Source organism: Hippopotamus amphibius, chromosome 3 (genome assembly GCF_030028045.1).
Source record: "Hippopotamus amphibius kiboko isolate mHipAmp2 chromosome 3, mHipAmp2.hap2, whole genome shotgun sequence".
Classification (NCBI taxonomy): Eukaryota; Metazoa; Chordata; class Mammalia; order Artiodactyla; family Hippopotamidae; genus Hippopotamus; species Hippopotamus amphibius.
The window spans coordinates 50,951,279-50,975,951 of record NC_080188.1 but is presented as its reverse complement, the minus strand read 5'-3'; the positions used below and the strand labels follow the sequence as shown (position 1 = coordinate 50,975,951).

The 24,673-nt window shown below is 36.6% G+C and overlaps 1 protein-coding gene across 3 annotated transcripts in view; it reads left to right on the top strand.

Moving 5' to 3' along the window:
* Nucleotides 1-24,673, top strand: part of ANTXR2 (ANTXR cell adhesion molecule 2) — a 143,546-nt gene that overhangs the window by 43,316 nt on the left and 75,557 nt on the right. For all 3 annotated transcript variants that reach the window (XM_057729060.1, XM_057729061.1, XM_057729059.1), the window contains exons 11-12: nt 11,794-11,872; nt 21,869-21,964. In XM_057729060.1, coding sequence (XP_057585043.1) covers nt 11,794-11,872; nt 21,869-21,964 — 175 coding nt within the window. The remainder of the gene's footprint in view (nt 1-11,793; nt 11,873-21,868; nt 21,965-24,673) is intronic.

The window sequence follows — 24,673 nt, the reverse complement described above, 5'->3', positions numbered from 1 at the left end:
TCTGTAAGTCCATATTGATTCTCCTAATTGTTCTCCCCAATCTGCTTTCAGAGCTGTCTTCTCTATCTTAGTCATTGGCAGCTCCATCTTTTTTGTTGTTCAGTTAAAAAACCTTTGACTCATTGTTGATCTCTTTTATGCAGCCCATCAACAAATCTCAGCCCTGATTTCAAAACATGTTCAGAATCCAGTCCTTCTCCACCACCTCCATTGATATCATCCTAGACCAAGCTACTCCCATTTCTTGCTTAGGTTATTAGCCTGTCAACCAGTTTTTCTGCTTCTGTCCTTAGCAAAAGTAATCCTGTTAAAACAGATCAGTTTATGTCACCCCTCCACTTAAAATTCTTGATAATGAGTTCCTCATTTTACACTGAGTGAAAGGCTAATCACTACAGGGTTCTACAAGGTTCTCCAGGATCTGGGCCTCAATGCATCTCTGACTTCATCTTCATTTTGCCCCTTCTGTTATGGTCACACTGGCCTCCTTGTTGTTCTTTAACCACGTGAGCTTACTCTCACTCCAGCACCTTTTCCACTTGCTGTTCTCTCTGCTTGAAATGCTCCTTCCCTCTTGTCTCATCCTCTCAACTTCTTCAAGTTTTGTTCAAAATATCACCTTCTCAGTAAGCCCTTACCAGTCACCCTGTTTAATCATACAGTCTTCCCCCTCCCTTGAGTTTAACAGTCTCTATTCTGTTTTCATGGTTTACTTTTTCTCCAAAGCATTTATTTGTTTGTTATTGTGTCTCCTTCCTGCTGGGATGGATTTGGTTTATTTTGTTTCTTACTGTATCTGTAGTACCTACACAATGCTTGACAGATAGATAGTAGATTCACTAACTGTTACATGAAAGAATGAAGACATTTTTCTCAAACGTTTTGATGTACTATTTATATAAAGAGCTAAAAGAGTGCATTTGATTACTGGGTGTATCAGGCAGGAGAAAGATGATCAGAATTCTGTTTTGGGGATCATACCATTTCAGAGAGCAGAAAACTATCTTGGCCTTTTCATAGTAGTGACTACATAAGGAAGACAGCTTACTTTCTTCTCCACAGTAGTTACAAAATGTAATATACCTGTTCTATCTGACACCTAATTTGCTTTCTCTAGAATTTGCCTTGGGGCACAGTCTCCTTTTGAAGAGACTGCCATAGAGACTGCTGGATTCTTTAGTGATTTGTAGAAAGGCTAAATACTCAGCAGATGTGATTTTAAAAAATCATGTAAGACATAATAAATATCAGGCACGAGAAACCATTGTTTGTTTGGCTTTTGACATTAATATTTCACCTGCAAGCAAACTGAGAATGTTTTGGAAGGAGGTCTGTCTAAAATAATTACTTTTGCTTTTTTTTTTTTTTTTTTGGTATCAAGTACATGATACCACTGAAGCGAGAACTGAGAAGATTTTATTTGTTAATGTATTGGACATTTGGCTACATCATTATTTGTTCTACTAAGTACTTGCAAGTAATTTGGACCTTTCTTTTGCCTTGAATTTCCTTCGGATACTTTTGTGGGTGATGAGCTCTCTTATGAAATTGGATTAAAATCAACACAACTGAAACAGTTTAGCCTTGTAAGGTGACTGATGCTTAATATGTTTGTCTAATTAGCTTTTGGCCAAGGATTCAAACCCATTAAGTAGCTAGTTAGTCTATGTTTCAAATAAACACATCTGGCCCAACAATGAATGAAGGTTTTTCCTGTGTGAGGGTGACAGATGTGGTGATGGTTCCCCCTGTTCTCTCACTTAAATAATTAACAACATGCTGGTGAAGTAACCCTAGACAGACAGCCTCAAAGCCAGATGCACAGTCTCAGAGCTGGAGCCACAGACATGTGCCTCATCTCATTAGTGTGCTCTATCAGTTCTTTTCTCATCTTTATGTTACTTCCTGAATTACATTTTCTTTGAGGATTATTCCTTTAAATATTCAGGGCTCATGAATTTTGGTTTGAAAGAAGCTTAACATGGATATTTACTTGGAGATGGGAACTAAGAATGTAGCAGAGTAGCTAGGACATAAGTTTGCATTTGGAAATTGATGTCATGGAGTAAACAAAAGTTAAAGCTATCTGGGCAAATCTTTTCCAGGTATATCAGTGCTTAGCATTGCTAGAATGGGTCTTTGGAGTCCTTTCTTTGAGAGATATCTCTATGTATTAAATTTCTTTATCTGGTATAGAATTTTAGACTAAAATGAACATAGTCTTTAAACAGAAAGGATGTAAAGGTGGCAGCACTGAGATTGTTCTTTTCTATTTTTTTTCCATTGGATACAGTTTAATTAAAAAATGTCACATGGCTAAATAAATTGTCTTACCTAGAAAAATCTGTAGATTGGGAGTTGATTTCTGCCAGTGGTTGCTTTGTACCAAAATGTCTTAAGTTTGAGTAGGAAGGACTGTGAAGTTCTACAGATCCCACCCTTTCGAGGGCAGTGTACTCCTCGTGTAATGTGCAGGTGTCACCCATTCTTGCAAAATAGGCTTATTCTCTGACCCTTGTTTAGTGAGACATCAACAATAGCACAGCTGCTCTGCAATAGTTGAGATCTCAAACCTGTAATTTGGCAAGAAGAACAGAGTAAATTGGGTAAATATACATAAACACGTTGTGAAGAAAGAAAAACAGAACAGAATGAACCAGAGCCTTATCCTACAGCTTGTTTGATGGAGATGATTTAAGGAGGCATATGGTATAGTTACATGTGCTTTCAAAAACATTGGCCAGAATCTTCTGGCAAATATGAAATAAATATCTAAATCAGATGAAACTGATAGTATTAGTTCTCTTAAAAGGCAGTGTGGAAAGACAGTTGACAGAGTGTTTTGAGTAAAAAGTGGTGGGATATCAGTGTATGTGGAAATTTTAAGCATCTGATACTGCAGGATCACTGAGATGCATGTGTGGCAGACTTGGGGTTAGAGCCTGACTTGGTAATAGCATCTTTGTTTCCTCAAAGTTGTTAATTTTCAGTGTAATTCATTTTGCCTGGAATAAAATTAATTCCATCTCTCTTTCTTGGTTTAACAGATTCTGCCTTTAGCACAGTTTCTCACATGAACAGTTAAATATATATATATATGTATGTATGTATATTTATTCACCTATATATGTATGGTTAGGTGAATTTACATTATTCGTGTTTTTTTTTGATAGGGAGACATGACAAAAATTTTTTGTTAGAAAAATTCTTTAAAAAACAAAAGAACTGAGGTGATGAATTGGTGGATGAGGCTGCTTTGGCTGCACTGGTCTCCTGCTTCCTCCCTTGTTCTGGGTCCAAGTCAAAGCAGTGCCATAGCTGAAGGGCCCCCATCTGGGTTCATGGTTGGACTGAGGACCTGAACTGTGTGACCTTTGAGCTTAGCCACCGTGGCCATGGTTGGGTACTTCTAAATAACAAGCTGATTCTGGGCAAAACCATGGCCTGAGATGTGCTCCTTGTAGTGGGGACCAGAGGACAGAGCACACTTGGAAGCATCCACTGCACTGAGGCCCCATAGCAGACACTCTAGATGCGAATGTATCCATCGCTGGGTCTCCTTCCAGTTGCCAAGACATTGGACTGCCAGGGACACCAAGCTACAGCCTTGATAGCCCCTTGACGTTGGGTGAATGTCTGCAGGGGAACCCAGCCACCCATTCTAGGAGCACTAGGCCATGTGGTGACCAAATGTCATCCATCTGTATATCTATACAATCCCTAATTCCATTATCTTAGTAGCAGGTGATGCAACCATAACCTTATTCTTTCTTCTGTTCCTTTTGAGGAAGGAGACTTATGAAGACTGAGACTTGATTTATTTATTTTTTAAATTATGGATACCAGGACATTAGTTATACCTTTATTTTGAATACAAATATTCGAATGTTGGTGAGATTGGTTAAGACTGAGGTTCCTCTCAGTTTTTATATTTCTCTACACCCCTCCCCCAGTGGTGGAACATTTATCTTTTCATTCACACAGCGTATTGCTTTCTGATTATGCCTGTAAGTGTGATAAGTTCACCTAATCTGCATTGCATCTCCATCCTAAATTAAAAATTGGAAATTCGGTTCTGGAAATTGTCTTTTAAGTTCTGGAAATTGTCTTTTAAGTTGTGGAAGTTGTCTTTTAAGAGGAACAATAGTTAATCTGAGTACATCTAGGGGTGGCCAACAAAATCTTGCCAAGTTTGAAAGTGTTAAATAGGATGCAGTTAAAATGCTGAAAAGGACACGTGACACAGGTATGACACATCAGCTCTCTTCAAATGTCAGGTCTGTCATGTGAGAGATAGATTTGACTTATTCTTTATTGCTCCAAGAACAAGAGAAAGAAAGAGTGGAAGGTAAAAGGAGGCACACTTCAGCTCAATATAAGAAAGATTTTTGTAAAAATTAGAATCATTTAGTGAGTGTTTTGGTAACTAAAAGTTTTCAAGAAGGGACAGCTATGTGATGATATGGAAGATCTTCCTTAAATATGTATTTAAATTCTTTTATATCTGCTTCTAAATTTTATATTATTAAAGTTTCTACTATTACTAAGACATTTGGATGAAAGCCACTAAAAATTGTGATCATTTCAAAGTATTGTTTTAGTATTTAAAAAGAATACACAATGCAGTTAAAATGAGGTTATTTTCAGTATAATACTGAAGACATTTACAATAAAAGTTTAGGTGTGATGTCCAGTACAACTCTGTATAGCTTTTTTTCCCCTTTGAAATCTAGCAATCTTTCTGACTGCAGTGTTTGTTTTAGTTATATACATATATTGAGTATCTCAAAAAGAAATTATTTTGTTCAATAATTTTATCCTTTTACCCCTTTGAAGAAAATATTCTTAAACAAAACATTAATTTACATATATGTTCATAACTAGAAGTGGAATCTTTATTCACAAATATGAAACCTTATTTTCACCTCATAATTTATTATGCATAAAGCTAACTTTTAAAAAACTCTGCAGAGTATTAAATAGCAGCACTTGATTTCAAAATATCTTAAGTCACCATAATTTTAATAACCTTTTGAGTAGTTGCCAGCTTAATTTTCAGTATGTGCAGATTGGAAGTAAATTATTTATTACTTCCAGCAAATGTCTTTCCCAATTTTATTTAATTTTTTCGTCTTTTTAAATGGATCATAAGATGGTAATCTTTTATTGGCTATGCATAATGTCAGCAAATGAATACTTTGCAAATAGGTTGCTATGGATTGAAATGTCAACCATATTTCATGGAGTACGAAATTTCTCAGATCATAGTAGCTCTAACATGGCAATGAGCTGCTCTCCTGTTTTGGCATTGTTATGCATCTTTAAACATTAAATTAAAGCACTGTGACCATTAGGACTTTGAATTTTGTTTACTTAATTATATAACACAATACTATGTAATAATTTCTCATGTGGAATGAATTTAGTACACTCGAATTTATTTTTATCACTAATAATTGAGGACCCATTGACGTTAAAATACACTTCAAGCAGTGTTTTTGTTAAGTTGTTTAGGTTTCTTTCATCCTTCTACTTAAATATTCTGAGGGTGGAGCAAAGAGCAGGTAAACATATTTGTAAGCAATTCTAAACAATGTAGAACCAACTTATAGAAAAGGAATTTGAAAGAGTCCTCAGTTCTAGGCCAGAATTATCTGCACTGTGGGCCAATCCTGTCTCATAAGAAGGTCTTCCCTTGTCTTTCACGACTTCATAGTCCTACCTCTGGGACAGTTTCTTCTCTGATGTTACCTTGGGCTCCTCTTCTTCCAGTTCCTTGTCGATTTTCACCACAGCTGGATTCCTGACCCATAAACTCAGCCTTCTCTAAGCGTTCCTTTTCTTGCTGATGAGTTCCAGATCTCCAGACAGGATCTTTCCCTTAGCTTTAATCCAACCAAATGTCCACTATTCAGATGTCACTTCGAGTTCCCCTAGGCAAATTAAACCTGAGCTTCCCAAATTAAATTCATGTTCTTCTGTTTAAACCTGTTCTTTTCATGTTTCCTGTGCAAGATTACCCACCTTCCTGTGCAAGACAGAAACTCTGAAGCCATCTTTAACTACTCCTTCTTCCTCACTTCCTGCATCCTATAAATGTCCAAGTCTTTTTTTAATCTAATTGCTTAATCTCTCTCAATTTTCATTTTCAGACTACTCTCATTGACACTAGTTGGTTCAATTCTACTTTGGGCCGTATTTGAAATTCACTGAGAAATTCTTTAAAAAATTGTTTTAATTGCGTAACATTGGTTTATAACATTATATAAGCTTCATGTGTACACTATTAAGTTTGACTTCTGTATACACTATAACATGCTCACCACCAAAAGTCTAGTTTCCACCCGTCAGCATACAGTTGACCCCCTTGGCCCATTCTGCCCTCCCACTCTTCCCCTCTGGTAGCCATCAATCTGTTCTCTGTATTTATGTCCTTGGTTTTGTTTTGTTATGTTACTTTGTTTTTATAGTCCACATATAAATGAAATCATACATATTTGTCTTTCTCCATCTGACTTATTTCAATTAGCACCCTCAAGGTTCATCCATGTTGTCACAAATAGCAAGATTCCATATTTTTTATGGTTGAGTAGTATTCCATTGTACATGCATACCACATCTTCTTTAGCCATTCTTCCATCAGTGGGCACTTAGGTTGCTTCCATATCTTGGCGATTATAAATAATGCTGCAGTGAACATCAGGGTGCATATATCTCTTTGAATTAGTGTTTTTGTATTCTTCAGGTAAATATCCAGAAGCAGAATAATTGGATCATGTGGTAGTTCCAGTCTTAATTTTTTAAGGAACCTCCATGCTGTTCCTCATAGTAGGTGCACCGATTTACATTCCTACCAACAGTGAAATACACTATGACATTCTTAACTGGTCTTCTACTGTAGAAATTTACTCTTCCAACCCATGCTCTATGATGCACAGGAGTGATATGCATAAAACACAATTCTGACCATATTTCTACTTGGCTTAAAAACTCATAAGACTAATTCCAAAAATGTAAGTATGGTATCCTGGTTTCTTCATCATCCTTCTCCTGCTCTCCTTTTCAGCCTCAAACCATATATTCTCACTCTCACATTCTGTGTTGCTGCCATATTGAATGCTTTTAGTTCCTTGACAGTTCTGTGCCTTTCTTATCTTCCAGCTTGTCAAATAGTGCTCCATCTTCTTGGATCCCTTTCTAACCTCTCTTCCTAATGAATTCTTGGTCATCCTTTAGGATTCATCATAGTGGTGACTTCCTTCAGGAAACCTTTGTTCATGCCCCCATGCAAGGCTGAGTCAGTTGTATCTCCCACATGGTCCTCTAGTTCCTTTGTGCTTATACCTATTTTAATTAAGATCACATTCTATTGTCATTGTTTATGTGGCTTCCTTTCTTTTCTTTTTTTAAAAAATAAATTTATTTATTTGTTTATTTATTTATTTTTGGCTGCATTGGGTCTTTGTTTCTGTACATGGGCTTTCTGTAGTTGCAGCGAGTGGGGCTACTCTTCCTTGCGGTGTGCAGGCTTCTCATTCAGTTGCTTATCTTGTTGCGGAGCACGGGCTCTAGGCACCAGTGCTTCACTGGTTGCAGCACGAGGGCTCAGTAGTTGTGGCACACGGGCTCTAGAGCACAGGCTCAGTAGTTGTGGTGCACAGGCTTGGTTGCTCCGCGGTATGTGGGATCTTCCCAGACCAGGGCTCGAACCCATGTCCCCTGCCTTGGCAGGCAGATTCGTAACTGCTGTGCCCCCAGAGAAGTCCCAGCTTCCTTTCAATTACATTGTAATGCTGTATTTTATTTGTTATTGCAGCCCTATTACCAAGCACAGCCTAACTTAGCCTATTGTAGGCAATTTATAAATATTGAAGTAATAGACTGATTGAGTGAGTGATTGAACTTACTGGCGAACCTGATAAACCAATTTGGAGCATAGTTTTAAGTGTTAGGTTCAAGCACACATAGTTGCAGTGTTGGGTTTTATCAAGATAACATTTTGTAAGAGGAAGGAAATAGCTTTGAAAAATTTCTTTACACGAACTTGTATGACATTATATATTATATTAGGCATTTTTGGAACAATTTAGCCTCTATTTTTATATGGAAGTAAATAGAAGAGAAATTCTTTAAATTAAACAAAAAAGAATTAAGCAATTATTACCTTGCCGCAATACATTCTTCTATATTATCTGTGTTGTTTTTTTAACTTGGATCTAACATGTTTATATAAAAGTACCTTGATCGCTGAATAAGTTTTTAGACAAATAGTCAGTTACAGTAATTTATAGAGTACCTGCTGTGTTCCAGGCATTGTGTTGGACATTTTATGTAAATTATTTTATCAAGCTCTTCTCCCCAAAGCAACTCTGAAACAGATATAATTATCCCTATTCTGCAGATTGAAGAATGCAAGATTGAGAGTGTAGTAACTAGGGTTCAAACCTAGAACTCCTGATTCCCCAACATATGGGCTGAATCTATCCCGCTTTTCAATTTTATTTTATTCTTTGGACAAATAAAGATAAATTCTTTACTGACTTCTCATTTATGTATGGTATTATGTAAAAACAATGTGGCTTTAATACATTTTTGCCCTAATAAATTTTCTGTAACTGAGAATATGTGTTCTACTGTCCTAAATATACTAACCAGCAATAGAAGTTATATAGCAATGAGAAATATATATAGAATGAGAAATCCATAGATACTAGCGGAATTTACATAAAATATGACAAAACACAATATACATACATTGGAGTCTTGGGTCAAAGAAAGGTCAAGGTATTGAGTTTGGGTTCGAGAGTGAGGTGGTTTTATCAATGTGTGTGCCAGCAATGGAATAGCAGAGCTTTGGACAGAGGTATCAGCTCATAACAGTGCCAATATCATACTGATAATTTCAAAAAATTTTTCTAAAGAAACAACAAAATTTAAAAGCAGAAATAACTTTTAAAGTGTGTTTTTCATGTTTGCAACACTTCTGAAAAATTTCCCAACAAATATATAAACATATAAAAATATACATATATATTCATAAATAAATATCTTCTATACTTACAGTTAACCATGAGAAATGCCATTATAGTTAACCATGAGAAATATGTGAACATAGTAAAACACTGGAGGAGTGACACTGGAGAAGCAACACAAAGCTATTGCCAGTGAGCGAAATTTAGATGTAAGACCCTGAAGCATTTATTGAGGATTAAGGTGGTATACAGTAGAAGTGAAAGCACTTTGAGTACAGAGTCAGAGAAGTCCAGTATTTGGGTAAATTACCTTTTTAAGCTTCAGGTCCCTCATTTGGAAAATGGGGATAATGCTACAGCCTCACTCAGTGGGTTGTTGTGAGAGTTAAAGTGGGTTGTTGTGAGAAGATGAGTTAATGTGTTTACCTCATAGCAAGGAGTTGATAAACGCTGTCATTGTTAGTACTGTTGTTGCTGGTAATGGTTTGATTGTGCTACTACTGCTCTGAGGAAGATGAATATTATATTGTTTCAACTGAATCCATGTGTCAAAAGAATCATCCTGTGGCTTTCCACGTCTGTGGAGACCAACTCAGTTTGATTAGAAACCAGCTACGTTATACTAGACTGAGATTTTAAGAATAACGTGCAGTTGGTTTGGTTGCCTGCAAGAGCTCATCGGCATGCTATGGGAAACTATAGAAAAGAGTGAACTTTATCATAAAATACATCTTCTGTTCTTATTCCATTTAGAGAAGCATTAAATGTTTTGAATGTTTCCTTCATTAATTAGAGAACTGGTTCACTTCTGGTGAGTTCTACGTTCCAAATTATAAACAACTTTGGTCAGTGTCTAGTGATCCCTTTAGAGTTGAATCAGTTCAAAAAAAGAAAAAAAGTTGAATCAGTAAGATTACCTGCGACAACCATACATCATTATGAATCAAATAATCTTCCCCCCCAAACCAAAACCATGCTTTCTGTGTCATATGCTTTCTGGTACATGATTTAAAGTAGAGGAATTAAGAGCCAGGAAACGTTATTTTTGGATTCAACTATGCTTAGTCTTCAAAAAAACAAAACAAAACAAGGCACTCAGTTCTGCAGAATAAGCAAGTAGGTTTAAATTTTCTTTCTTAAAAAAGCCACTTGGCATTCTGTGTTGGAATAGTTCAGAAGTTCAGTTAAGTTAGTATAAACACCCCCAAGTTCTTGTTCTTTTCTAGATTTAGCTAAATGCTTTTTTTTTTTAACAATATGTTTTGAAGGGAATATTTTACAAGGAATATTTTTAATAGGAGTAACCCTGAATTTTGAAGAAGAGTTTAGCTTGAAGTTTGCTAATCCTATCTTTCCGGGGGCTCTAGCCCTGTAAGAATCCAAGCTAAATATCACATTCAGGGAAGAAAACAACATTAAGAATTTCCATTTCTTCAAGCCTCTGTGGTATGATGGAAAGAATTCAAAATTTGTTAGAATCCTAGCTTTACCACTTTGGGCAAGGTAATTAACATTTTGGGGCCTTATATACCCCAGCTGTAAAACTGTGAAACTACTTACTTTAAGAGTTCTTGTAAGAATAAAATGAAATAATGTGCATAAAATGCCCAGGATATCATCTGGCACATGGCAGGGACTGAGTAACATTTCTCATCTCCTCTCCCTGGCATCATTATTGAAAATCTTACCAGTGGCTTGAGATTGCTTCTGTTTTATCCTAACTCTCCATAGCTAATAATATTTGGCACACAACTCAAGGCTTAGAGAAGAAATCTAAATTTAACAAAATTCTCTTAATTCAGAATAATTAAGGCAAATTTTCTGGCTTTTAATTCTTGGAATTTAGAGTATTTTGTGAGCATTGGAGCTTGGTGTTGTATAGAAGTTAGATTAACAAAATGTTGCCTACTACTTTCACTTTAATGAATGGATAGCTTTGTTTTGTTGGTATACTGATTATTATATGGTAATATACTTCATAAACTCTTTGGAAAAGAGCTGTTTCCTTAATACTTTAAAATCTCCTTATCATTTTTTTCCCTTTCTTAGAGCTATGAAAAAAAATTATCAACTGATCCCAAGTAATGAATTACTAGAATCTGAATTAATGAAATTTTAATTGTTTTTAATTGTACTATAATTTGAAATTTTCAAAATGAGAGCTGTATTTTGATTACAATATTTCTTAGCAATGGACAAAAAGTACTTTCTCTTTTTTCTACCTTTGTCAGGATATTCTAAAATCCTGGGCATTTACAAAAAATGCCTACAAATGTGTAAATCGCTTTCTTCCCCCCCCCCCCCCCCGCCATTTAATCTCTGTCTTTCATGATCACTTTCTCTATATTTTATCTTTGGATGGTTTGTTAGTTCCATTTTTATATTCTTATACAATGATCTGTGATAATGGTAATGTCTAGAGACAAGAAAAGCTAAACGGGATGGAAGGACTTTTCCCTTTTTTAGGTTTTTGTGAACCTGAAACAATCTCAGCATTTATCTGGATTAAAGAATTTTTTTAATTAAATTTTTTTCTAAAAATGTATTATTTTAAACTAAAACAATGACAACAACAGGAATTTCTTCATGTTTCTATTTACATTAATGCTTCTTTTAGGAACAATTAGGTCAGTTAAGGAATTTGCCTCTGGCTACTGAGTAAGGACTGGAACTAAGAAAAAAGCTAAGATAACTGATCAATCGCTTTGACTTTTAAAGTAGACTTTCTGGCTAGTTTTGGATTATTTAAGGAAAGAAAAATCTCTCACAAAACTCCAGTTTTTAATTTATTGTTAATTATTGTTTCTTCATTTTCTTTCAGAACTCTTGATGTTTCAGTAAGCTTTAATGGAGGAAAGTCTGTCATCTCGAGCTCACTGATAGTCACAGCCACAGAATGTGTAAGTCACAGTTTGCATAAAGTTACCTTTTAAAAATAACTCTATCCAGAAATAATTTATGGACCTTCAATGTTGTTGCTTACTACAATAAAGTACAAACAATGACACTGGAGACCATTACAGGAAAACATTTGCATAGAATTTATTGTAGGTTGTTTTGTTTTTTCCCTTTAGATGCCTTTAAAAGGAATTTTAAGAAAGTATACATTTTATTTTGATATTTATAAATTTGAAAAATCAGATTTAAAATTAGAATAAGGTAGGTGAATGGTTTCCAAATGAAGCATTTTTTTTCTTAAAACATTAACTATGTAAAGGAAATAATGTCTTTCTGTTACCTAAGACATTTATCATGTTTTTGAAATTATTGGTACATCTTTATGAGCAAGCTTATTATTTTGTCCATTTTAATTTTGGTGCTTTCTCATGAGTAAGGAATTTGATTTTCAGAGCTTGATACTATCTTCGTTTGAAACTACACTGAAACTGTAGTTTACTTAAGATGATTGGTTTGCATTACCTAAGATGCATTTTGATATATAAACTCCATTGGTAAGACAGTGTTTTCCTTATAGTTAATTTTTTGGTTTAAGTCTTGATATTAGGTTGTTGAACATGAAAACACAAAGCACTAAAAGGAACTGGTCACATGGCTGTTATTCTTATGAGTGCATTTTCTTTTTAAAAAAATATATATAAATCAAATCAAAGAAGAAAAAATTCCTGTCCTTCAAAAGACCAAAATCCCAAACCTAAACATTTTCTCACATCTCATGATTTCATGGTTTTATATTTTGATCTTTTGAGAGACATCCTTTCTCCAGAAAACAAAACAAAGCAACTCAATATTATCTGTAGAGAGATAGTTTGTTTCTTGTTGTCAGAAAACATTGCAGGGAAAACAAGCATCCATATGGACTCCTGGGTCACTATTGAATTCCCTGGATAACTCTTTATCCACAGCTGTTTTTATTTTGAAAATAGCTAGGTGTTTCGCACCCCCTTTTTTATCTTTAATTCATGTTGCAATTTGTAGGCTTTGTGGATGTTGCAGTTTGTGGGTTTTCTGGTCCCTCAGGATGTGGTTGAGGTTACAAACATTTTGTGGTATATGGTGTCTCTGTTTTGCTCACTGAAATAGCGTTCTTTCTCCATCCTCCTTCCTATTCTGCACCTCCAGCTGTCTTTTTTCACCTCTCTTCCACACAAGCAGGGAAACAAATCATTGCTGGATCCTATAACGGATACATAGTTTCCATGTGCAGGGATACAGAAGCTAAATGACTCATTTGGAATTTACAGGTTGTTTGCTTCCTAGAAAGAGGAAGTCTTTCCAGGTCTTGCTAGTTCTAAGTGGAGTATATCGTGACTCGAGGTGGTTTAAGAGTAAGGTGATTTCGGAAAAAGGAACATCAGCTGTGTCAGAGATGGAGAGAGTGTGGGGGCACGTTGTAATGTTCAATAAGGGATCTAAATAATTTCCACTGAGGAGAGATTTGAGCAAAGACTTGAGGAAGGTGAGGGAGAGAGCCCTGAAGACCATGCACAGGAAGAGTGTTCTTGCAGAGGATGCAGCTAGAACAGAGCCGAAGGCGGGACTGTATCTGTCTGGTTTAAAGAGGAGCAAGGTGTGCAGAGTGGAGGTAGCTGGGGGAGGAGGAGATTTTGAGATGAGTGGGAGAGAGTGAAGGGAGGGTAGAGATCATGGAGGGTTTTGTAAGTCATTGTAAGAATTTGAGTTTTTCTTCTAAGTGAAACAGGAGCCACTGGAAGTTGACATGGTATGATAGTGTTTTAAAAAGGATCATTCTGGCTGCTGTGCAAAAATAGACTTTGCAGGTAGGGGCCAAAGTGGTGATATGGAGACCAATTTTGTGGCTAGTTCAGTAATCTAGGAGAGGGGATGGTGGTTCCACTAGGGAGATAGCAGTGGAGATGGTGAGAAGTGGTTAGATTTGACTATATTTTAAAGGTGAAGTCTATCGGATACCTAGACAGATTAGATGTGGCTGTGAGAGAAAGACAATAAGAACAGTTCCAGGCTTTTTCATCTGAGCAACTAGAAAGATGAGTTGTCATCAGGTAGAGCCATTTTTGGAAAAAGATGAGGAGGTCTGTTTTGGAAATGTTAAGTGAAAGATGTCCAGTTTTCATCTCAGTGGGAGTGTCAGAAAGGCTATTGAATGAATAAATGAATCTGAAGTTCTAGAAAGAGGTCTGGATTGGATGTGCACATTTGGGAGCTGTTGTATGGAATGAAAGAGTCAACCAAATTCTGCATGATTTTTAATGAAAAAAAAAGGAGCTTTTAGGAGGTAGAACAAGAAGGGAAAGAGAACCAGAGAAAGGTTTTGTACTGGTATTTATGGAGGAACCGAGATAAACTGGGTCTTGAAAGAAGAGCAGGTCTTAGGCAAGGAGAGAGGAGGGAGGAGCATTTTACAGATAAATAGCAAACTGAAATCGAACCCGGGGAGGGACACATTAGGGGCACGAGGTTAACAGATATAAACCACTGTATATCGAATAGATAAGCAACAAGAATTTACTGTATGGCATAGGGAACTATACTCATTATCTTATAAAACCTTTAAAGGAATATAATCTGCAAAAATTACTGAATCACTATGCAGTACACCTGAAACTAATACAATATTGTAAAGCAACTATACTTTAACAAAAAATTGATTAATTAAAAAAGAAATTGGAAGTGGCTATATTTGGTTGGAGTAAAAATAGTGGGAGGAAAGCTTGGAAAGAGAACATTTAGATCAGATTATCAATAGCCTAAAAAAAAAAAGAGTTTAGAATTCATCCTAAAGGTCTGTGGTTCCTAAACTTTAGTACACAGAGATGTCAGTGTTAAATGAATGAAGGAAAGAAAACGTTCTTTCCTTCTTTCAATCTTGATGAGAGATTGAACTCAACTCTGCTGAGACAAAGGGCTAGAGAGGTTTTTTTTTTTCCTTCCAGTTTTGTTGAGATGTAATTGACATACAACACTTATAAGTTTAAGGTTACAGCATGATTATTTGACTTACATAACTATGGGATAATGCTTTTTTTCTCATTAGATTTAACCATTATTTTGATTTAAACTCAAATACGTCTGGTGTGTGGTAGTAATATTACTGTTTTATAGATACAGATAGTGAGATTGGAGCTGATGAGAAACTACCTGCGGATGTGTGCATTACATCTCTATTCAGAATAGAAGAGGACAGTGGGTAATATTATGATAAATACTGGGCATTGTTTTTACATGATGCCTAGCCTTGCAGGCATATTCAGATGTGATCGTTAGGAGAGGTGCAGTTAGTAATCTTACTCATTCTAGGATGATACTCTTGGCTCTTCACAGGCATTCGAAAGCCAAACAAAACAAAACACCATTATTTAGTAATTGATTAATCCTTGTGGAAATCCCACATATAAAGAAGCTCCTCTGTGCTCCAAGAGCATCCTGGCTCTGTCCTATTACGGCACTTATGTCACTGGGTTGTAATTTCCTGTTTACTTCTCAGCCTCTCCATGCAGTCTGTGCCTTGCTTGTTGCCTTCCTCTCAGTGCCTGGTCCTTACACGAGGCAGGTGCTCCAAAATTATTTGTTAAAGGAAATGAATGACAGTACCTGTACATTCAGTTTAAAAGTGGGGAAACTAAGGTTTAGATTTAAGAGATTTCAGACTAGAATCTGATGAAGGTTTAGACTTAGGCAGTCTGTTTTCTTTATCTGTCTCAGAAGATCTCCTAAATGTGTGTCTGCTATTAAAAAATTCAGTGAAAGAAGTCTTTTTTCCCCCTTGGAAGCACTGCTCTTCTGATTCTTTTAAAATAATAATACTAAGAACATATTTTCTGAGCCTGAATTAAGTGCCAGACACTGTGCTAAGCCCTACGCATGTGCCCAGCACTATATGATTTCATTTAATTCTCACCGCTCAAGAGGAGGCTATTACTATTGCCGTAATTTCATAGATGAGAAAACTGAGGAACAGAGGGCCACCTCCAATCTTTAGTGCACATTTATGCAAACACTTTAGAAGGTGCTTCTGCTAGTAGGTGGATCCAACCCTCAGCAGGGTACACAGATGAACAAAATATTGGCTGATTTCAGCTTTCACTGCCCCTGAGAAAGGGGCGACTTGGAGCCTGGAGGCCCTGGAGGTTAAATTGCTTACTCAGTTTCGTAGTTGAATAAATGCTAGAATTGAGAATTGAACCCAAGTTTGTCTTCCCCTGGCCCGAATACTTGCACCATCTGCCATTCGTTACCCGGTCCTAATTGGATTTATATAAGACAGAGGTGGGCAAATTTTTTCTGTAAAGGGTCAGATAGTAATTCTTTTAGGCTTTGGGGGCTATACAGTTACACTACTGAACTCTGCCATTGTAGCACAGAGATAGCCGTAGACATATAAACAAATGGGGATGGCTGTGTTCAACAAACTATGTACACTAAAATTTGAATTTCATGTATTGGTGATATATGCTTCAGTTTTTTTTCAACTATGTAATAATGTAAAAATATATTTTTTTTTAGCTTGCAAAGCATTTTATGAAATAGATGAGCTGATTTGGCCTTTGGGCCATACGTTGCTCATTCCTGGTATGGAATATTTCAAAAGAATCCAGTAAATGAAATCATCACCTATTTTATGACTATTTTTTCTTTCCCTAGCTCTAAATTCATAAAAACAAAATTGTGGAAATCTAGTTCCCCTTTTCTGTGTCTGTTTTATTATGTGGTTGCTGTGATTAATTATTTTCTAGGTAGATTGCAACATGCTATTCATGCAGTTTTGAAATTTTTAAGTGATTCCGCTTTTCCCATAGTTATTTTGCAAGTACAGTAGTGACTCTCGTTTGTTTTTATCCTTTTATAATTCTTTTAGCTAGAATTTCAGTTGTATTTGGCAGAGTAAAGTTTTTCATTGTACATTATAACCTGCTTTTAATGAAGAAAAGGAAATTAGATACAGATGACATTCAAAGACTGTGTCCAGGATGGCTAGAAAATATATTCCTTTACCCCAAAATCAAGCTCAAGGTTCTGGTACATCCCCAGCTTAACCCTTAAAAGAGTTTTGGCTTCACAGCCTTGACCAACATCTGGGTACTAAGTCTCCAACTGGACTCCTCAGCTAACTTGTCTTGGTAGACATCTGAAAAGACTGCCTGTTCAGGACTATAGTTAGGAAGAAATGGTCCAACAAATGACTGATTGGAAGGTCATCTAACAAATGGATATGAACCCAGCAAGTGGCCAGTTGTCTCTGTAGTAAAGAGGATTACTGCTTTCCAGAAATTTCTGTTTCATTATTTTCTTCAGCCCCTTCAGGTACTACCAAGTCCCCTAAACTATTTTCCAGCCCAAGTTGTCTTTTCTTATTCTTGCAAGAAGCCACTCATTCGACCCCCTACTCCCTTCCCCGGCTATCTTATGCTTCTTCAGGAGGTCCTCTCAGAACCCCAGACCAGGCTAGTTCCTGCTTTGCTCTGTTTCTGTTGTACTCTTCTTCCATACTCCTCACATTTATGATTATTTGTTCAAGGGTTGTCCCTCCAACTAACCTGTGGGCTTCATGAAGACTTGTGCAACTTATAGCTTTGGTAGCTTTTTAACTGCCTAGTGTTTAAAGAGCAGCACATCTAGACAGAGGTGAGAGGCTTTTAGTTTCTGCTGATGATACAGATCTCTGTGTAACCAGATCTAGTTTCATCAGACTCTGAAGTCTGCAGTTTGCAACATAGTATCTGCTCATAGGACTGAAGTCTATGTGTTTGATCTTTTCTTCATTTGTTTATAAAGTTATGTGAACAATGAAATGATTTCCCCTTCATGGCTGAAGCCTTTCATGCTCTGATAAGTCTCTGGTAAATCAAAACAAAGGAATGGGAAAGCCTGGATTTGTATCCAGTTAACTGAGCTAATGTCTGGGACCAGGGCACCCAGGGCTTATGGATGTGTTTACGGCAAGTTTGGGTTGCATCAAATTCTTTGCTTACTGTGACCTGTTTTCCATCATGCTTAGCTTAAATATGATGAAGACTGTCTGTAGGTCTTTAGAAAGTGTGTATTTTCATAGTCAGGTTTTTTGTGGACTAATCTTCAGAATCAGTTGAGATGATAATGTTATTATACTAAATGCATGTTTGCATCTGGATGTGCATAATGTTTTGTCAGTGTTCCTAACAGGGACATTTTTGAAAGAAAATCCAAGAATTTTGACTGCCTGTCATGGCCGGCCTATCTACTTTATATTCTGTCAGTATGATTTTCCGAATTTCCTTCTCATGACACATTTGCAGAAAGAAAAACCTAACCACTAAACTTTTAGCATATTCACACCCTCCAGTTTCATGTCCTTATTTCTGAACATAGGATTTGAATTCTAAGAAAAGGGAAAAAAACAAATGTTCATAGAACCCTTTTGGAAGTTGCGAGCACAGCCAAATGGTAAGCCATCTCCATGGATGCCGTGGCTCGATCCTCACGCAGGAAAGGGCCGGTGGGGAATGTGGCGTGCGTTCCACCCAGGAACAGTCACCGATTGGGGCTGTCTTATATAAGACCTTTTATTTGAAGGTGGAATCATGAATTTATACATTTGACAGCATTTCTCCCATATGATATCATAGTGTTGTGTGTATTTCTTTGACATTCTTTTCCTGTTATTGTCTTGTTTGTCTAGATTTCAGAGCTTAGTATAATCAAGCCTGTGGAGAATTGCATAATTTGTTCATGAACGTTTAGATTCTGTGTAGAAAGATGCACTTTGAGTGTTTTCATAAGTATCCTGATGTGTGCTCTGAATTACTTTCTTTGGTTTTGAGGACAGAGAACTTAGACATTTGCCTGGAAATTGTCTATAAAACATTTATCCTCTCTCTCTCTCTCTCTCTCTGACACACACACGCACACACACAGACACACACACACACACAGAACTTTCTATGTGCAAGACACTGATTTAGATGTTCAGGATGCATCAATAACCACATATTGAGCTTACACTTTCATTCTACCAGACTGTACATCAAGAAGTTGCAAGAAGACTGCATATCTTTTCATTTCTTAAATTTTAAATTAATTTTTTATGGTAAATATCATGTGGTAGCATCTTCAAGTGCCTTGAGAATGGTCTGATAGTAAATATTAGAGCTTTATGAAGAGTGTGTGTGTGTATGTGTATTTATGTGAAGTTACTGTAGTTATTTTTGTTGTCTTCTGAAAAATAAATTAAATGACATGATCAAGGATTCTAGGTGATATTTTGGTGGTGTCTGTTTTGGTTCATTTGCAACCTAACATCAGTTACATAAATAGCTTGTATGGTTATTCCCTCTTACATCCAGATGAAAAATTAGAAATCAAAGCATAGCTTTAATTGTTCATGTATACTTGATTCTTAATCTTTTCCTAAAAAAAATTGAAATTAATTCTTATTTTATGGTCTACGCTGCTCTGAGAATTATTTTAAAAGTTATTTTTAATGGATCTATTAAAACAAGTGCTGTTAGTAATCAACGTCTTTGAAAACTGATTTGTTTGGAGATAGTTTCCAAGTCACTACATGGTAATCTCTTTTGTTTTTTTTTTCTGTTGTGAAGCTAATAGATGATATAGGGAAACTATGACACACCTTTCAAGATTTTCTGATTAGCTATACCAAGTATATTTTGCTAGTACTCCCTAAATTAACACCTTCGAAAACTACCTTCTCTTCTCTTTTCAGTTATTTAGGAATAACTGTTTACATAAAGATCATTATCTCTTTATGCATAGGTTATTGTGTATTACAATTCAAATTCCTTTATAAAATGTTCTAATTAAATGCAATACCATTGTTGCTTCAACATCCGAAAGTCTCTTAGCTTTTTTTTTTAAAAGATTTGTTTTATTATGTATTTATTTAGTTTTGGCTGAGTTGGGTCTTCATTGCTGCGTGCTGGCTTTCTCTAGTTGCTGAGAGCAGAAGCTACTCTTCGTTGCAGTGCGCAGGCTTTTCATTGAGGTGGCTTCTCTTGTTGAGGAGCACAGGCTTTGGGCAGGTGGACTTCAGTAGCTGTGGCACATGGGCTCAGTAGTTGTGGCTTGGGGGCTCTAGAACGCAGGCTCAGTAGTTGTGGTGCATGGGCTTAGTTGCTCCAAGGCATGTGGGATCTTCCCAACACAGGGCTCAAACCCCTGTCCCCTGCATTGGCAGGCAGATTCTTAACCGCTGCGCCACCAGGAAAGCCCCTGAAAGTCTGTCTCTTAGCTTTGATTAATCCTAACATTTCCCAAAATAGATTCTAGGGAATCCTAGTTCCATAGGATACTGATAATGTCATGAGAAAAAAAAATCGATCTGTGCTGATATAAATTGGACTTTTTTTTTAACTACAAAGCCATTCAAAGCCTTAAAAATATGTTAATGTGCACAGCGCTTTCCTAAGAGAGATAGCTTTGCCACAAAGAGTTTCATGCTTTGGGAACAACTGACTTTCTTATTTTGCAGATTAGAAAATGGAGACCTTGAGAAATTAAACAACTTGCTTAAAATTAGACCTCCAGACTATTATTTTTAAGACAAAGCTATTCTGAGATGAATACTGATAGGTTCTTCCCACCCAGCCCCAGCCTCTCTCTCTATCATCTCTTGGGCTAAAGGTGGCTCTTGCCTTGACTTCTGGGCTTGTACGTACCTCTTATTTGTTTTGAATGACAGGAAATGTATCTCTGAAAAGCCGCCTTATAAAGGCCCAAATTTCCACCCAGTGTGTTGATTTATTTACAGTTTTTTTTTTCCCTTCCTTGAAATCTTCCCCCGCCCATCAAATAAAAATTCACAAACAAAACATGATTACTGGGGATCCCAGAGAGTAGGGGTTTGAAAGAGACACCTTGTTCTCTTAACTTTATCCCTGCACTAAAAATTCGGTAAACACTGTTCTTTGTGTTTGTGGTTTTTACAGTCTTATTTGGAGTTCATTCTCTTAGTAAATAATTGCAGGCATGGAGTATGCATTAGCAAGTAGGTTGGGCATAGGTGCTGCCTTCCTTGAGCTCACAGTGAATATAGAAAAGACAAATTAAATGAAAAATTGTAGTTCATCATAAATAAATAAGCAAATAAATCAATAAATATATTGTGATAAATGCGAAAGATTAAAGTACAGACAACTATGCCTTGTACAGTAAGGAGGGGCATTTTCTGGCTGGAAGGTGCAAGGAAGTCTTCCTGAGGACGTGGCTTAAGCCACTATAAGATAAATAGGTAGTTGGTAGATGAAGGGGGTTGGAGGCAGAGCCCAGAGCAGGGGTGTTAGGGCTGGAGGGGCTTGTCATTAGGAAGTGAAAGAACACCTGTGTGGTTCTGGTGTAGGTAGTGCTTGAGCTGCCATGAGAGATCTTCTGATATGTGAATGCGTGAAATTGCATTCTTGCATTGATGCGTGTGTGCCAACGAGAACCGTTGTTGTTGGTTTGTCACCTGGTTAGTGGATTTTGATATTCATCTTGTCCTACCATTTAAATATATAAAGTAAGCAATGTTCCATTATCAAAAAGTCTGAGAAAATTCTGCATGAATTCTGCCTAAAGGGAATCATGCTTGTAACCAGAATAATCCGAAAGATGGGGACTCTTCGCACAACCCCAAATTGTGATTTTTTCCTATTTTTCTTTAAGGCATAATTTCAAATAGTTTGGAAGGTTTTTTATACTTATTATTGCCTGTCTTAACATAATATATATGAAACATAATATAAGGGAACTTAATACAATAGATTATAATATATTTAACATATAAATATAAGAAAATGGAATATAATATAAATAGGATATAAGGTAATTTATACAATTTAAAGAGTTTAAGGGAATATAATAGAAATCTGATTTAACATTATGATGCTTTCTGTAACTTTTTCTGGTGTTTCCTTAAAAAGTATGTTTGGGATTTGACCCTATACTTTGCTGACAGCCTTGTTTTTGTTTTGTGCTTCCTCTAGTCTAGTGGGATTGCAGCCCTCATTGCTATTTTGGTGTTACTGCTACTCTTGGGCATCGGTTTGATGTGGTGGTTTTGGCCCCTTTGCTGCAAAGTGGTGAGTAAGAAGGATTTATACTCCTACTCTTTTTTTTTTTTTTTTAAACATCAAGGTATAAAGTGAGGCTGAAATATGGATCAGTGCTACATTGTTCAACAATAGCAAAGTTTCAATTAGAAAATTGAATTTTAGTAGTTTTTATCATTATAATAAATTCTATTCATGCATGCCAGTAGGTGTTTATTATAAAACTTCATCTAAAAAACACTTCAAAATCAGATTTGGAAGAAGAAGGGGAGAAGAAGGTAGGGAAGGTTATAGACATAAAGGGTTTTCCACTCCAGTACAAAAGAATGTCAAGTAAACTGAATATGTTCTGCTGTATTCACTGAGAGAGGTTGATAATCTGTCAGGTTTTTGGGTTTATTTTGCCCCCCGTATTCATTGAATGTTTCATTACCTCTTTGAAAGATCTACTATTTCAGGACCTTCTTTGTTTGACTGTGGGAAAAACATTTTAGAAATAAGTCATGGGCAAATGTTGGGGTATCTGTTTGAAGTTATGACGGTTGGTTTCAGGTTGTGTCATTTTTCATGTCTGAGTAAGGATATGGGTGTATATAAGCTTTCTAGTGCTACTATAACAAATTGCCATGCATTTGGTGGCTTAAAGTGACACAAATTTATTATCTAACAGTTGTGTAATCACAGATCCGACCTGGGTCTCACTGGGCTGAACTGGGCTGAAAAGTATCGACAGTGATACATTCCCCGCTCAGTGCTCTGGAGGAGAATCTGCTCCCTTGCCTTTTCCACCTTCTAGAGGCTGCCTCCATTCCATGCCTCACAAGCCCCTTCCTCTGCCTTTGAAGCCAGCCATGCTGCATCTTTGTCACCATTTCTTCTGTAGTCGTAGGTCCCTCTGACTCTGAACCCAGCTGGGAAAGACCTCCAATGTTAAGGAACCATGTGATTAGGTTGGACCCACCTGGATAATCCAGGATAATCTCTCAACACAAGATCCTTCACCTTAATCACATCTGCAAAGTCTCTTTGGCCCTGGAAGGCAGCTTATTCACAGTTCCAGGAATTAGGGGGTGGACATCTTTACGAGGCCATTATTCTTCCTGCCACAAGGTGGAACGTTGAATAATAAACACCAGCACATTTCAAGCAATACAGCTTGGATTGTTCAGGCTTCATAGAAAGGGTTATTCTAAAGAAGCCCTCCTGCAAAGCATGCCTACTACCTATTTTGATAATATTCCTCTTCTTATCAGCACATTATGTAAAACTTTACATGCTGTAGATCACAGTAGTGTTTTACAGTGTTTTACGTAATATTACTAGATTGCCTTTTTTCCCCCCCTCACCCTTGCTGACTGATTTCCTTGCAACTTCAGGCAGTGCTTTGTATTACTCCTGCATTTATTATTCATTGTACTTCAGTTGGCTTTCATGAGGCAACTTTACAATCCTTTATCTCAAGAGCAGTTGGCCCATGGAGGAGGCACAGAATTAACTGAGACAACAGTAGAGACAAGAAGCATCCTGTCTCTTTGCTGAACTAATCAGTTTCCTGCCATAGCAATTTATGCTCAGTTTCCTGTTGTAATCTTGATTGTCACAGATACGGTGATTTTAGGCTAGCTAGTATTCTTGAACCTCAAGTTAAAAAGCAGAAAGCTACTTTAATGTGATTTGTGCTCCTTGTTTTTTTAACTTCAACTTCACAGTGATGGTTTTCCTTCCTTCGTTACTTGCAATTTCTTGTAATATTGACCACAGGTCTCAAAAGTGTCAAAGTGTATGGTTTTTTAAAAGGACACTTGTGAAGACTGAAATGGGCTTCTTTGGGACGTTGCTAGATGTGCTCAAATGAAGTCTCTACCATCATATGGGATATTATAGAGAGGACTCAATCATCAGGTGGTGAGAATAGATCCATTCTAGCCCTGGGACTCTGCAGATTGGAAATCATATAATATATTTCTTTACGCAAGGCACAGAAAGACACCATTAGGGTGTGTTTTTAGGATTCAGGAGGGTTTAGGATTCCTATTCTCAGGAAGCTAAGTGAGCTAGAGAAAAATGAGGAGGTGATGTGAAAAGAAGGGGCAAAAAAGACCATAACCTTGTGAAAACAAAGATCTTGAGTGTACCAGAAGGTGTTATAGTACAGTTGTAGAGTATTTATCTGATTATGTTTAGAGAATATATTTCTGCACTGTTGGTATTAGAATGTAATTAAACAATTTTTAGCAGCTTTAAATTATTAGGGATCATTTTTGACTTTGACTACCTATCCTTACCAGTAATATTACTTTTTGGGAAATGAAATGCATTTATTTCAGCTTGGTGTTGTACAAATTTCTTTTGTTTGATTGTCTTTTCAGTACTAGGAGAAAATATTTAATCTTTCAACTAAAACATGCTTAAACAACTTAAAATGTCTTTTTTCAGGCACATTTAGATTATGTCAGCAATCACTTCCTTGGGAATCATATGTTCAGGAGCTTTTATCAAGATAGAAATCCTAGACCTGAACAGAGGCACCAATATCTGTCACACATTCTTCATTCAATTATTTCATATTTTTAAAAAATGTCTTATGAAATAATGTAACCATTCATTGTTCAGAGAGTAAAATTTCACAGATATGTAATAATGACTAAGAGATGACAGTGTTACTTACATCTTAGACAGTGGTTCTCAGGTGTTTTTCTGCTCCTAATAACCAGAAGGCTCTCAGAGCAGTAGCTGTCA